Source organism: Parambassis ranga, chromosome 22 (genome assembly GCF_900634625.1).
Source record: "Parambassis ranga chromosome 22, fParRan2.1, whole genome shotgun sequence".
Classification (NCBI taxonomy): Eukaryota; Metazoa; Chordata; class Actinopteri; family Ambassidae; genus Parambassis; species Parambassis ranga.
The window spans coordinates 18,707,690-18,721,552 of NC_041042.1; the positions used below are offsets into that span (position 1 = coordinate 18,707,690).

General features: G+C 43.6%; 1 protein-coding gene across 2 annotated transcripts in view; it reads left to right on the forward strand.

The window, feature by feature from the left end:
- Positions 1–1,633: 1,633 nt before the first annotated feature.
- The window catches only part of bcl11ba (BCL11 transcription factor B a), a 33,318-nt gene continuing 21,088 nt past the window's right edge, over positions 1,634–13,863 (forward strand). Inside the window, exons 1-2 of one of the 2 annotated variants that reach the window (XM_028395851.1) lie at positions 1,634–2,541; positions 8,931–9,431. In XM_028395851.1, the coding sequence (XP_028251652.1) occupies positions 2,487–2,541; positions 8,931–9,431 (556 nt within the window). In that variant the 5' untranslated portion in view covers positions 1,634–2,486. The remainder of the gene's footprint in view (positions 2,542–8,930; positions 9,432–13,863) is intronic. The other variant, XM_028395852.1, reaches the window with a different exon arrangement.

Sequence of the window (13,863 nt, forward strand, 5' to 3'; positions counted from 1 at the left end):
AAAAAAAAGAGAGAGGAGAGGGACAGAAGAGGGAAGTGCCAGCTCTCGAGGCGATGCAGGAGAAGTAGCGAGAAGTCCAAACACAAAGCCGGGTGGATGAAGGATGGAGGAAGAAGGAGGGGGGGAGAAAAGCGTTCTCGCTGGATGATCTGCTGCTCTTACAACACCTGGCCCTGGAACAAACTACTACGGCTTGTCTCGATACGAGGTGGGAGGGATAAAAAAGAACCCCGAGGCCTGCACCTTCTTTTCTGCTGGGTTGAGGATAGAGATGGAACGACCAAGTTGAGACGCAGACATGCAGATGAAGAGGGAAAAAAATAAAATAAAAAAGAGTGTTTTCTGGAATGTGATAGCAGCTAATCCAGCTCAGATGTGGTGCTGTAGGGATGAAGGTGTTGGCAGCTGTGGTTTCTAGTCAAGGCTGACTGGCCACTACTTCAAACCTCTGCGGAAACACAAAAAACACTGATGTTCCTCTAATCTGAATCTAAGCTAGCTGGGATTTCATCATACTGCAACTTTCACCCTCACCCACTTTTCATGCACACACACACACAGACACACACACACTCACCAAATTTGACTTTCCTTCTCCTCCCCCACAGGGGTGTACCTGCATCTCTGTGAAACAATGGGTGCTGCTGAGGAGGCAGTCCGCGTGCAGGCTTTCTGCCACCAAACCGCTCATCCCTCATCAGCCTGCACAGCCTCTAACACACACTTTCATACATGCACAATGTCATTAAAGCTATATTACACTTTATTTTAAAGATTAAATAATCATGTTTAACTTTGGCACTCAGATGTCACCATGAGGTCACAAACATAAAAACCTTCCTAAATTCATCATTCACTCTATCACTGATGAAACAATTATGATAAAACAATAATTGAAGCTATTAAATTTGAATGAACGTGAGTAAAATGTGTGTGTGACTGGTGCGTCCGTGCGTAAATCTAGGCCACAAAGACGCACTGATTTGAGTCTAATAAAAGTTCAACCGGTTATATGAATTATTGAATATAAATCACTAACAAATATAGATCAATGCAATGTAGATGTGATTAGAAATTAATAACAAGGTCACCTGATGTTCTGCGCATTTAAACGTACAAAAATATAAATGCTGGTTCGCAGCGTGTGCGTTTCTCTGAGTGTGTGTGACCGGCCTTTGTTGTGGTCTGCACGCGCACATGCAATATAATTAACAAAGGTCAAAAGTTATTAATGGAATTAATAATGAAATGAAAAGAGTTTAACCAGCGAATGGGCAGTGCGCAATGGTCTCACAAAAAACGCACAATTAAACCTGAGGAAAACTGCCACATTATTGTGTGAACACAAGCTCATTCCAAATTGTCCAGCGTCCTGTGGACCTGTACGGAAGCCCCTCAGGTCAAACTTTAACAGAAATAAATCCCCTCCCGTGTAATTGTGACGCTTTGTCGGCGCAGTTGACTTGAGCGACTCTGACCACTGCTGCCGTGCGCGCCACACGCCCAAGTGTGTGTGTTTGTGCCGTGTGTGTCTGTGGTGTGTGTGTCGTGTGTGTGTGTGTATGTGTGTGTGAAAGCTACCACTAGTCGCCCCCAGTGCTCTTCAGTCTCCACTCTCCCTTCTCGCCGCAGACTGAACGTCACGTCCGCACTTGAACTTGAGTTTTCTCCCATCGTAGAAGCCAGAGAGCCGCACAGAGCCGCACAGAGCTTCACACAGTCCGGGGATGCGGGACTCTGCAGCTATAGCACAAAGAGAAAAGAGTGTGGCAGTCTGTCCTCAGACCAGTGCTGGGCTTTGACTTGAAGAGTTAAAGTCTAACCCGCTTGCCCGTCCGGCACTGTCAGTGCAGCAGTAGAAGTGCCCACCACTTGGCGACATCTCCTGAAGTGCTGAGAAGAATTTGGATTCCTATTTTACACACGTTCAGACGTTAATTGACGTCCTGTCACCTGCTCTCTCCGCACAGGAAGGGACAGTGTCCGAGCTGGCCAGGTAGTGGACACGCGTACTGACTGACCATCAGAAGGTGACCACCGACCTCCCGCGTGTCGCCGCATCTCCATCTCCTCTACTCCGCTCCTTCCTCGGCTCTTCTCTGACAGATGGTTTGAAAGCGGCGGAGGGAAAGCCGGACTATCCCCTCCCTCACCTACACCGCGACCGAAGAAGGGAGGCGCTCAGCCACTTTGGCACCGAGCTCCGAACGAGCGCCCGGGCGCCCAGCGCTGCGCCACGGCCGCTCACCACAGAGCGCAGGAGCCGCTGCCCCGCTGAAGAGAGAGGTCCGTCGCGCAGGGGTCAGTTAGGGGCCGCTTTTTGGAGCCAGTGAGCAGCGGTCAGTTTGGAGTGTCCAGCGAAAGGCCGATTTTAAGGCCAGTTTGGCCAATTACCGGAGCAGCAGCAGGAGGAGGAGGAGGAGGAGAAGGAGAGCCGACCCTTCCAGCGCAGCTCTCCGGGCGATGCCAGTGTAAATGCCAGGGCGATGTCCCGACGCAAGCAGGGGAACCCGCAGCACCTGTCCCAGAGAGAAATAACACGTAAGTATACATGCAACAGCTCGCATTATTCCAGCACTCCCTCTCTTTTTCCATCTCTTTTGTCGTTTTTGGAAGTTGTGTGTGTTTTGTTCCGGGGTGATCGGTGCGTAAAATGGAACATTTTTCAGACTTTGAACAGAAAGTTTGAAAGTGCCTCCTGAAGGCCATTTTTTTCATATCACGGTTTATTTGCAAAATTACATAAATGCTTTAATGCGCTTATCTAATTATTACAGTCCATAAATAACTGAGCAAATTTACACACCGTGAACACAGAGAGACGAAAAGTCTTCGTGTTGGACTTTTACTGCAGAGAACAGGAGTTTATTGAGACATAAATTCTGTATTATTTCTGCTTTTGTTTGATTTGTGAGCTCAGTGTGGAAACAACAACACTTATGGCTCATTTGATAAATAAAACAGATTTATATATTTTTCAATTTCACTTTGTTTAAATTTTACGCACTTTTCTCAATTTAGTGGTTAGAATAAAGCGCAAAAAAACATAATCTATTTCTAACAAATTCATCCAGATAAACGTTACGCAGAACTCCAAACTTGTGTACCGTAAATAAATGAAACAGACCTTCCGGCGCACACGGTGAAGTGTATTTGCTTTTATTACAGGTTACTAATCTTCTTGCAGCCGCTTCTCACTGTGTTTACTGAGCCCGTCCCGTCTCATACTGCATAGATGAAACTTATTCTTCCCTCAGCTGTAATATTAATGCTCAGTTTGGATTATTTAAAACCCTACACGCTTCGACATCGTTAAAAAATCAAGGGTTTCCCTCGCGGCACGTTTATGCAGAGCACAATAAGTGACGGCATGCAAAGACAAAACGTGGAGGATTAATGTCAGCTTCAAGGTTAGGAAGGAAAGAAAACGGAAGTATTTTAATTTAGAAAGAGAAAAGAAACTTCTTTCTGACTCTTAATCTGAAAAGAAAACAGAGCAATAGGACTTCTAAATGAAGTTTTTGATCTTTTTTTGCGCACACTTCTCCGCTTAACTTCTCAAACATATTTCTGGCTGATGCGTCCTGACAGGAGCCGAACTAAAACTAAAGACAAACTAAAACACAAATTTGCACTTTTACACGAGGAAGGTCAAATCCAAGAAAAACAAGAGGAAGAAGAGCAGAATTGGCATGTCCTCCAAGCATGAGGTTGTTTGGGGAGTCGTGTCTTGTGTGAAGGCTGCCTGATCAGATCACTTACACTACAGTGTATCAGTGTGCACCTCTGTGGCATGGTGTGTGTGTAACACTCATATTTACAGTAGAGACTCAGCTGAGTGTCCATGCATGTATTTTTATTTCATTCCTCTACTTCAAGGCCTGGCTTCACGGCATCACACTCCTCACCTATGCAGCCACACACACTAAGAACCTGATGTCAATCTCCTGAACAGTAGATGATTGCCTAACGGAGCTGCAGTTCTATGTGACAACACACATACACACACAAACATAGGCCTACAGTGTGAAATGGGTCACTTTGTGCACTTTGCTGTGACACACACAGACAAATCAGAAGAATACTGAGAAGATGAATACTAATAACAGGCTTCCTGAGCGAGTGTGTGGTGGCTGTGTGTCCACGGAGCAGGTCTGACCTGTCTGTCTGTCTGTCTGATTTATCACCATTCAGGCTGCAGCACGGTGCTGTACATTCCATAATTTATGTGTAAGAGAAGCTCCCCGATTTACTATGCTTGAGTACACACACACACATATTTATGTGAGCGGGGACTTCCACACACATATATGCAAATGTGCACATGTGAATCCACCCTCCTCTGTCCTTCAACTAAAATCTACATAATTCTTCTTGAGCTGTCAGGTGATAAAATCCATCTGACCCGGAGAGTGTTTTTAATTTAGATTTTGCAAAGAATAATAATAATAATAATACAAAAAGAACTACTCTGTCTTATAGTGTCTTTTGCTGAGGTGAGTTGTGTTTCCACATGCTTGTATAGCCAGGCCTCAGTCACACAAACATCTCTCTGTGCTCAGATGATTATTTTCCTCACAAACTCCAGCTCACAGAGTTGTCTTAAAGCTTAAAAATCCTCCCTGTTCCTCTCTTTCATCTAATTAAATCAATAAGGGATCACAGTTTGGACCTATCCAAATGCACTCCATGAATATTGAAGAATAATTTGCATGTTTATTGTCTCTTGTAAATATGCACCCTCTCAACCCATTTCCTGCCATGTTAAAAAAAAAAATCAAACAATCTATCCTGAGTGGGGAAAGGTTTGGAAGATTAATCAGCGGAAATCTATATTGTTTTGTTAGTCAGGACAGATTTGGTTTTGAGCGTCGCCACGGCGAGACAGTTTTACACCCGAAGGTGCAGACGTGCCTTCTGCTTCTCATTCACTGCAAATAACCCCGGCTTTCCTCCGAGAGGCTGATTTAGTGTGAAGAGACGCAAACAGGACGAGAGCTGCCATTATAGCTGCACACACACACACACACACACAGAAAGAGAGAGAGAGAGAGGGCTGCGTGTAAATTGCAGTCGCCCACTTGAGATGCATGTTTCCCTTTGGCTTGTCAAATAGCCGTGCACCCTGCTGGGGCTAAGTCTTTGTTAGAGAGCGAGAGAAGCCAGCACCTCCTTCTTTTTATGCACTAAAGCATTCTGCAGATTAGGTGCTTTTAAAATGAAAATGCACTACTTAAGTATCACTGTTGATTGTAATGAATACATAATCACATTCCTAATAGTCTTATCATTCATAATTTCCTTTTGTTTTGGCTTTAAAAGGCTGGTTCACAAAAAAATCCTAAATATCTGAAGCACAGAGATGTCCGCGGTCATGTCTCTCTCTGTGTTACACATGTTTTGTTAATTTGTATACCACATGTTTTTCTACTGCAATGCATATGATAATCTGGACAAATCAATCTTAGTGTTGTTGTTGGAATGACATAGAAGGTGTGACTGTTTAGAGTGTGTGTCTGTGTGTGTGCTCATGAATGGACAGGACTGGCTTCCAGATCCCACAGAGCATGCCTCAACTCATTTTGTTGATCACACACTTTCACACTACCGATACATGACACACACAGACACACACACACACACTGCCATAGCCTGCATACCAGAGTGTTGGTTTGCTCAGCTGAGGCTTCGTTGCTTGTCCTTCGACCCCCCTTCCCTCCCCTCTTTCCTCTCTCCCTCTCTCTGTGTGTGTGTGTGTGTCTCCCTGTCTCCTCTGTCTCTTCCTGCTAGGGGGAGCTCTCAGGCTGTCAGCACTACACTCGCTCTGCCACTGAGAAGCGTAGCAAACGTGTGTGAGTGTGTGTGTGTTAATCATATGACATCAGTGCTGAAAGACCACATTCACCTCTTAACTGTCAACAGCTGCACACCCTGTACTTGACTGTCTGTCTCTCCGTGGCACTTCTTATTTACAGCATGTACTGTCAATTCACAATAGTGAATGACTGACATCTCTGTGTGTGTGTGTGCGTACTACTGTGATTGGTCTTTATTTTGAGGCTGTTGTGTGTTGATTTGTTTTTGTACCAGTTTAATCAGTTAGTGATTGGTTGGTGTAAAGTTTAATAGTGTAAATGGCTCATTTTAATTTAACAAAATGTTATAATAATGCAATGCACTTTAGCATGAACCATTATTAATTTGTTACATATGTTTAGAAGCTATTTAAAATACACTCTGAATTCAGGCCCTTCTTTTAAGGAGCGCTTCATCCCCACCTCAGCACCTTCCGGGCGGGTGGACACCTCCCTATATGTCTTGTTTTATTATCATCCAACCAATACCACAATGAGAGCAGAAAAAAGGCCATTTGCACATCCAGACGGAGGATTCACCTCATGATGAATTACCTTTGTGGTTTCTTTTAGGTGAACGTCATTCAATAATTCTAATGCTGCTTCTCTAGCTTTACCACCACAACTGTTTTATTTGAGTTAAAATAATAATGTGACTGAATATATATCCACTGTGCAAAAAAAAAAAACAACATTACTTTCAGGTGTTTATTTTTTGCTTTGATGGTATGCAAGAAAGAGGTGACAGGAAATGAGGAGCAAGCGAGGAGACGACAAAGATGTGCAGGGTGTGAGCCATCAAAACACCTGCTTACACATACGCATATGCATCGTGTGTGTGTAAAGCATAGAAATAAAATCTAAATTAAAACCCCAATTTTTTTTATACAACCTGACTCCACAGACTTAAAAAAACAACAACTATATTATAAATATGACTACATACAGTAAGTGTAGCTTTTATAACTTATCCCTAACTCACACAGTGACTCTGGTAAGAAAGCCGCTGTCTGTTTAGACGAAAGCGTTCTCTCGATCTTATCTGATTACCAGCTTGCACTTCAAAGCATTTACATACATAACGACAGTATATTACAGGATATATATTAAAGATTACATACAGAATACATAAAAACTAATCTGTAAGTGTGTGTCTTTACACACACACACACACCAACCAAACAAACACAGTGTAATGACTGAGTAATGGCTGTAGGTGTGTGTGTGTGTTTATGGTGAGAGTGTGTAGGGACTCTGGTTTGTGTGTTTCAATGTGCAGTCCCACCCACAAACATAATATCTTTATTCTGTATCTTACTGAGTGTGTGTGTGTTTGATGTAATGCTAAAAACAGGATCTAACTCTTGTTTTGCTCATTTATTCCAGCTTAGATTCACCACACACACACACACACACACACACACCTCTAAATATGCTATGCCATGAACATTATGTGACTGGTTGTGAGAAGAGTGTGAGAAGATGGATTAACACGACATGTACAGTGATAGGAGGTAAACAGAGGAAACCAAACCCCAGATACGACGGCTCTGATCGCCCTGACGACAGGATTTCAAAACTGTTGCATTAACCGCTGTCGTTGGTTTTATCAGTTCGTTCACATATAGGTGTTCCATTTCCGTCGTTTTTATTTGTTCTTTTTTCCTCCTCTTTATTAGGTAAATCAGTCATGACTCCTCCTTTGAACGTGTCATTTGCTAATGTGAAGTGGAACTATAACCAAATGCACTTAAAAACAAAAAAAGTAGATTTTTTAATATTTTTTGTGGTTTTGAGCAAATCCTGTTCTACTTGCTCACACAGGAAGTCAGCTGTGTGTTTGAGGTCTGTTTTTTTTTAATTTTTTATCGTATTACTATAATAATGAATGTCTCAGATGAAGTCAAGTTTTGTGTAACTGTGGATTGGATTCCTTCCAGGTCAGCTCACTGGCATTATTCTCTCTCTAATGTTTATTAGTGAGGAAACACACTCTACTGTACAATCATTTTAATAGACAGATGGCTGCAGCCTGCAGGCCACACACACACACACACACACACATATGCATACACAGAAAAACAACACACACACGGACAGGATGCACTGCTTGGATACTGCACACCTGCTCTTTCACACAGACACACACACAATATTACAAGTAATATTATTCTGTATTTGGAGTCAAAGGTTTTTTAAAGGAGCTTTTGTAATGGTCGATGAAGGTTCTCAGGTTTTTATGGTCTGTGTATTTAAAGGCGGACCTGAAGCAGGTATACGATGGGCCGGGCTGCTCCATCTGGAGCCTTCATCTGCATTTGACATCCAAAATCTGTTTGCATTTCTAATGTGGAGGCTGAGACAAATGGCCAACCTGCTGCTAATCCATCATCTTGTATTAGAGATAGAGCGAGAGAGCGAGAGAGAGAGAGAGAGAGAGAGAGAGGTGATGATGCTGATGAAGTTCTACCTTCATCTCATTCTCTCTCTGTGGGTCAGCCAAACACACTGACTGCAAGCGATTACTAAATTTACACGACTGTCCCTTTTTACATTAAGTGCATTTTAAATGTCCAACCTTGAAAGTTAGGGACAGACACCTGGCTTGGCTCAGGAAAAAATACACTCCCGCACTATGCACGGTGGTGATGCATTTGTAGTCGTTAAAAGACAGGGACCATATTTAGGAAATTGTGCACTGGATCTTTGAGGGATTCTATTTTTAGATACCTCATTAGAGGTGCAAGTTTGTACCTTGAAAAATCCCAAATCCAGTTTGGATTTGGGATCCACTTTGGTGGACTTTGGTTCCAGTTTTATCCATCCAGACACTTCATGTTTCTATATTTTATGCAATTTCTGAGGAGAAAAAAAGAGCATGTTTCAGAGCCCTTAACGGTCACCTGGTGAGGTCCCATGACCCGAGGTGAGGTGGCCTAGGTGTGACCACCCCAAGTGTTATCAATACTTTAGACTCCTATTTGTGTAATTTCCCTCTTACTCAAACACACAGTCTTAGAGCGAGACTCACATCCAGTTTTGTGTTAAAACATCTCTCTTGGTCTTCTCTTTCAGCAGAGGCTGAGCATCCAGATGGCGCTCTGCTCTGTGACTCGTTACCCCCCCAGCCTCTTGGCCTGCCCTCACACCCTCTTGGCCTACCACCCCACCCTCTGGACCCCAGTTTGGCCCACAACCTACCGCCAGGCCTCCATGCCGACCACGACCTGCTAACCTGCGGCCAGTGCCAGATGACCTTCCCTCTGGGCGACATACTCCTCTTCATCGAGCACAAGAAGAAGCAGTGCCAGACGCCGCCGCTGCTGGCCAATGGCTGCTACGACAAGATGAACGACAGGGGAGGAGGAGGAGGAGGAGGAGGGGGGAGTCCGACTCTGCAGAGCCTTCATCACTACGCGCAGCGGGTGGAGCTAAGGAAGGTGGTGGAGCCGGTGGAGATCGGAATCCAGGTGACACCAGAGGAGGAGGAGGTGGTGGGGAGAAGGGAAAGAGGTGAGAGGGGAGAGAAGACGCCCACAAAAGGAATTTGCCCCAAGCAGGAGAACACACTGACAGGTAGGAATAACACACACACACACACACACTTTAAAGTAACAGCTCAGCATTTGTAGAAATGTTTTTTCTAATAATCTCCTGCCTGTGTACAAAACTGGAAATAAACAATTTCTGTAACCTGTCCATGAACAGAGAAGGAAACTATGATGCATCCACTCTAAATTTTAAAATGGCAGCCCTGCAGGTGGTACGCGGTGCCCTTTTTATGCAATGATCAGTGCTACAAATGCACACAGCATCAGTTCAGAGTCATAATATGAGATCTGCCTCCTATAAGACATATGTTCTACATTTGTTTTCTGTTGTCTAGTTGTGTATTTGCCATACAGTTGCAAAACTGGCTCTACTTAGACCACAACGGTGTGGGCTTTGGAACAGTATATTCTGTTTGAAAACTTTTTGCGCTAATGTCTCAGACAGCATCTACAAAAATGTAGATAGTGTCACAGCCGCCAGCTGCTGGCTTCAACTTTGGGCTCCGGGCCCCGTGGTGAGCGCCTGTGGTTTTAGAAGGCCGTACCACCAAGATAAAGTATTTCAGAAGGCTCAGTTGCTGCTGCTGTTTTGTGGTTCATTCTCTCAGGTCACAAATAATTATACACTTTTCACATCCTGCCACCTCTAAAAAGATTTTGTGTAGCTGGCACACATGCTTCCAAAATTTGACAACCGATAATTGAGGCAAATCAATGGCTGTGACTTGTTATCTGTATATATATCTGTAGGGTATTCACACGCCATTGGGATATGTTATCTGGAAACAATGATCCATGTGACCGCAGTGCTAACATACTGATGCTACCTGTAGCTGACTTTGGTTTGAGTAGATCAATGAGAGTGACTGACTCTTCACAGCACGCAGACTGCACTTACACCTCTCTGATCACAGTGTGGGCAACTCTCAAATAGTTGAGCAACACATTCAGGAGATTACCCAGAATGCTTTAATGTCACATCAATTTCTAGTTTCTTCTGGTTGGTCCTCCTTTTCTCGCATCAGAGAGAGATGTTCATTTCATTAGGGGTAGAGGACAACAGAGATAGGGAAGAAGAGAAAAAAGAGGGGTGAGACAGGCACATTACCCACTCAAAGCTCTAAACCCCCTCAAGGACTCGGCTAGTTGAAACAAATTGTGCAAAACGTGACAGAGAGACTCACCCCGACTTTCATGGAGAAATCCAGCCTAAGCCATCTGCTTAAAAAGGTGAAAAGCTCATTAAAATTCAAATAAGCAAAGCCAGAAAAAACACACACACTAAGAGAGAAGGAAAAGACAGAGAAAGAGGGATTAAAAAGAGGCTAGTTTCTCCCCCATTCAGTGGGGTAAAGAGGCAGTTTAGCAGGAGTGCAGCTGCAGGGGGAAGAGCACCAGCAGTTATCTCTCAAAGCAGTCATAAAGATGCCAGAGGAGGACGGCAGAGCGTTCCAGTCTGCCTTCTTAGAGGTCACTGTTTTCAGCATACAGCGGCAGGTAGCCCGCTAACAACCAGCAGCTGCTACAATCCCCCCGCATGTCTGTCGATGGCTAAATAAGAACATTCTCGCAATACTAATACTGGCTAGTTAACCTGAGGTTCCCTGCAGCTTCATCCTCCATTCAGAAAGCTTTTGTGTGCACAGATTATAAAGGACATGACTGGAAAAGCTACACTGTGCTTCAGACCAATATAAACTACAGCAAGTTGTGCGTATCTGTAAGTCACCTTCAAGCACAAAGTCACGATTCTTTGCATTAAGAAGATTGTGCTGCATGGTGGTTGTGGACCTGCACATCCTGCAAGCTGATTGGACGAGCCAGGCCCCATTTTATCCAAGAGAACAGTGAATCCTTTGCACAAGAAGTATGAACCTACAGTCAAATCTCTCCTTAGGACCATAGAGGACTTCTTGACCCTTAGAGTTTCCAAAGATTTGGTCACGATTGTACGAAGATGCCAACACCTTAAATCCATGTCTAACATTATAACTTCCACACTGGAATCATATTTAATTCCTGGCCTTCCTCCGAGCCTGCTGAGTGTGTGTTCCTCTGTAGGAAGCTGATTTATTCTTGGGATAGAAACACCCGCGATTCTGTGTATTTATAACACCGATTCAAAGGTTTGTGTAAAAAATCTGTTTGACATTTGGACGGAAATATAACTATATTCATCATCAGCAGCAGCAGCAGTGGCAGTGGTATAAATTTAGAAAAGGAAAAATTCTGGCCTGAAGCCATGCCAGGAAATGCACTCTCGCAGGTAACACTCCTTGTTTCCTCATTTGGAGCCCTCCTCTGAACGTGTCAGTCTGCGGTTTGGCCTCGGCTGTAAACACTGTGTTCGGGGGCCTCTGAACTTCATCAATATTTTACCAGGGCTGTTACAACTCTGCCTGGCAGCCGCTGCTGCGGACAGCGCGCAGCCACCTGTGCCTCGGCGGCTGCTCGGGCACTTAGCTCCGGAGCTCAGAGCTCGGGCTTCACACTTAACACACACACATGCCTGAACTGTAGAGAAGCCCCAGCTTCAGAGCGTCTGCGGCTCAGGCATATATGTGTGTGGTAATTGACTGGTCACGTTTTTAGTCTGGCATCATTCATATTTATGTGCATAAATGTATATTTTTCCCTCCCTTGCGTTTAAATGCTTGTAATATATCTAACTGCAATTCGCTCAAATCAACCCCACATGTGCTGCGTTGGAAGGCTCCAAAGTGTAATTGCACAATATTTCTTTATAACAGAAAGCGCAATAATTTTCACATTAAAAGCAAAAACATATTAGCGGCTCAATTGGACGTGCACTGCGGCAACTGTAAACTATATTGCTCCAATAAGATTTTATGTTTGAAAATTACCCTCGGTATTTCACAATTTCCACATGAAATATGTCCAACTAGCACCTTATTAACACGGGGAGAGGACAGAGCGGCTTTATTAATCAAGACGGAGTTTAATTTGGAGGGAGCACACTCAGCCCTGCTCATAATCACCAGGGGATTGAAATATAGCAGGTGGAGTTTTCTCTTTGTAACTCAGGCCCAGTGTTTTTTTTTTCTTTCCCCCCTCTCCAGTAGATTTTTTTTACACCTTTCATTACCTGGTGGAAGAAAAAGAGATGTAGGAGAGAGAGAGAGAGAGAGACAGAGAGGGGAAAACTGATCAGGGAGTTTGAATGTCAGCTCAGAACACGACTGACGACAACGCTTCGTAATTGGCTCCCAGCAGGTCAAACTACTCCTTTATTCTCCAGCTTTTTCACTTTCCATTTGTTCTCCATGTGAAACTGAACACGCACATATTCACACACTTACATGAGCATCATGCCAAGTGTTTTTTTTTTTTTACCCCTAAATTAGACGAGGTGTTCCTTGCTCTCTGAGTGCTAGTTGTATGTGCGTATTTTTCTTCTCTCTCTCAATCCATCTGTCAGGTAGCAGAGCATAGACTGTAAGACACAGCACAGAGACTCATGGATGTCAGCAGCAGCTGAATAGGAGACTCATGTTGGGTTTTGACAGATCACAAACAAGGGCTGGTTTGATATGTATCACAAAAATGATTGGGCCACTGCATAGAAAAACAGTTATAACATGTGATCTAATGGTGCCCATGTTTAGTCCGTTTATTTTAAAAATTTAACTAATTTATTTTTTTTTGCTTACATTCTACATAAGACACTTTACGTCAGCTGGTGAAGATGGAGTGGTCACAAGCAGATCCTATTTAAGTGGCAATAATAGAACATAACATAATGTCACTATGAAACTTTTTGATCTTACAGCCCTAAAGCCAGATTTACTTAGGCCCATTATAAGGAAGGATCGGGGCATGTTTTAAGCTAACATACATACATATCTTTATGAATTTATTTCTTTGTTTCATACCTATCTTTAACCTGTTTTACTCGGTAACTGTCTTGGGATTTGAACTGGCAACCTTCTGGTCTGAAACTCAGGCCAGACTCCCAGGCGACCGCTAGTCACAACACTGACAGTTTAGACAGGATTAGAGAAAGAGAAGGAAACACATCATTATTATTATTATTATTATTTCTTTTGCTAGAACACCTACACACACATGCACAGACACTCTCACACTGCGTACACTTATCACTGAGGAGTGTTTAACACCACCTGACACGGTGCTGTGCAGCCCTTAAAGCCTTGTCAGCTAAGGTTTAATTCAGACATTTAACTAAGTCCAGTTGGAGTGGGGAGGAACACACACACACACGTAAGGGAGTGAGTTGTTGTGAGAAACTCAGATATGATGACACCTTTTTAATCTGACGCAGCCATTTGACAGGCCGTGCATGTGTGTGTGTGTGTGTGTGTGTGCCAGCTGTCTAGCTCTACCTCTGTTTTCACACCCATTTTTTCTGTCCCAGTTTATCCTCCCTGTCTTTCACACACAGATTGTTACTTTACACATTTAGACAAGAATCTCCC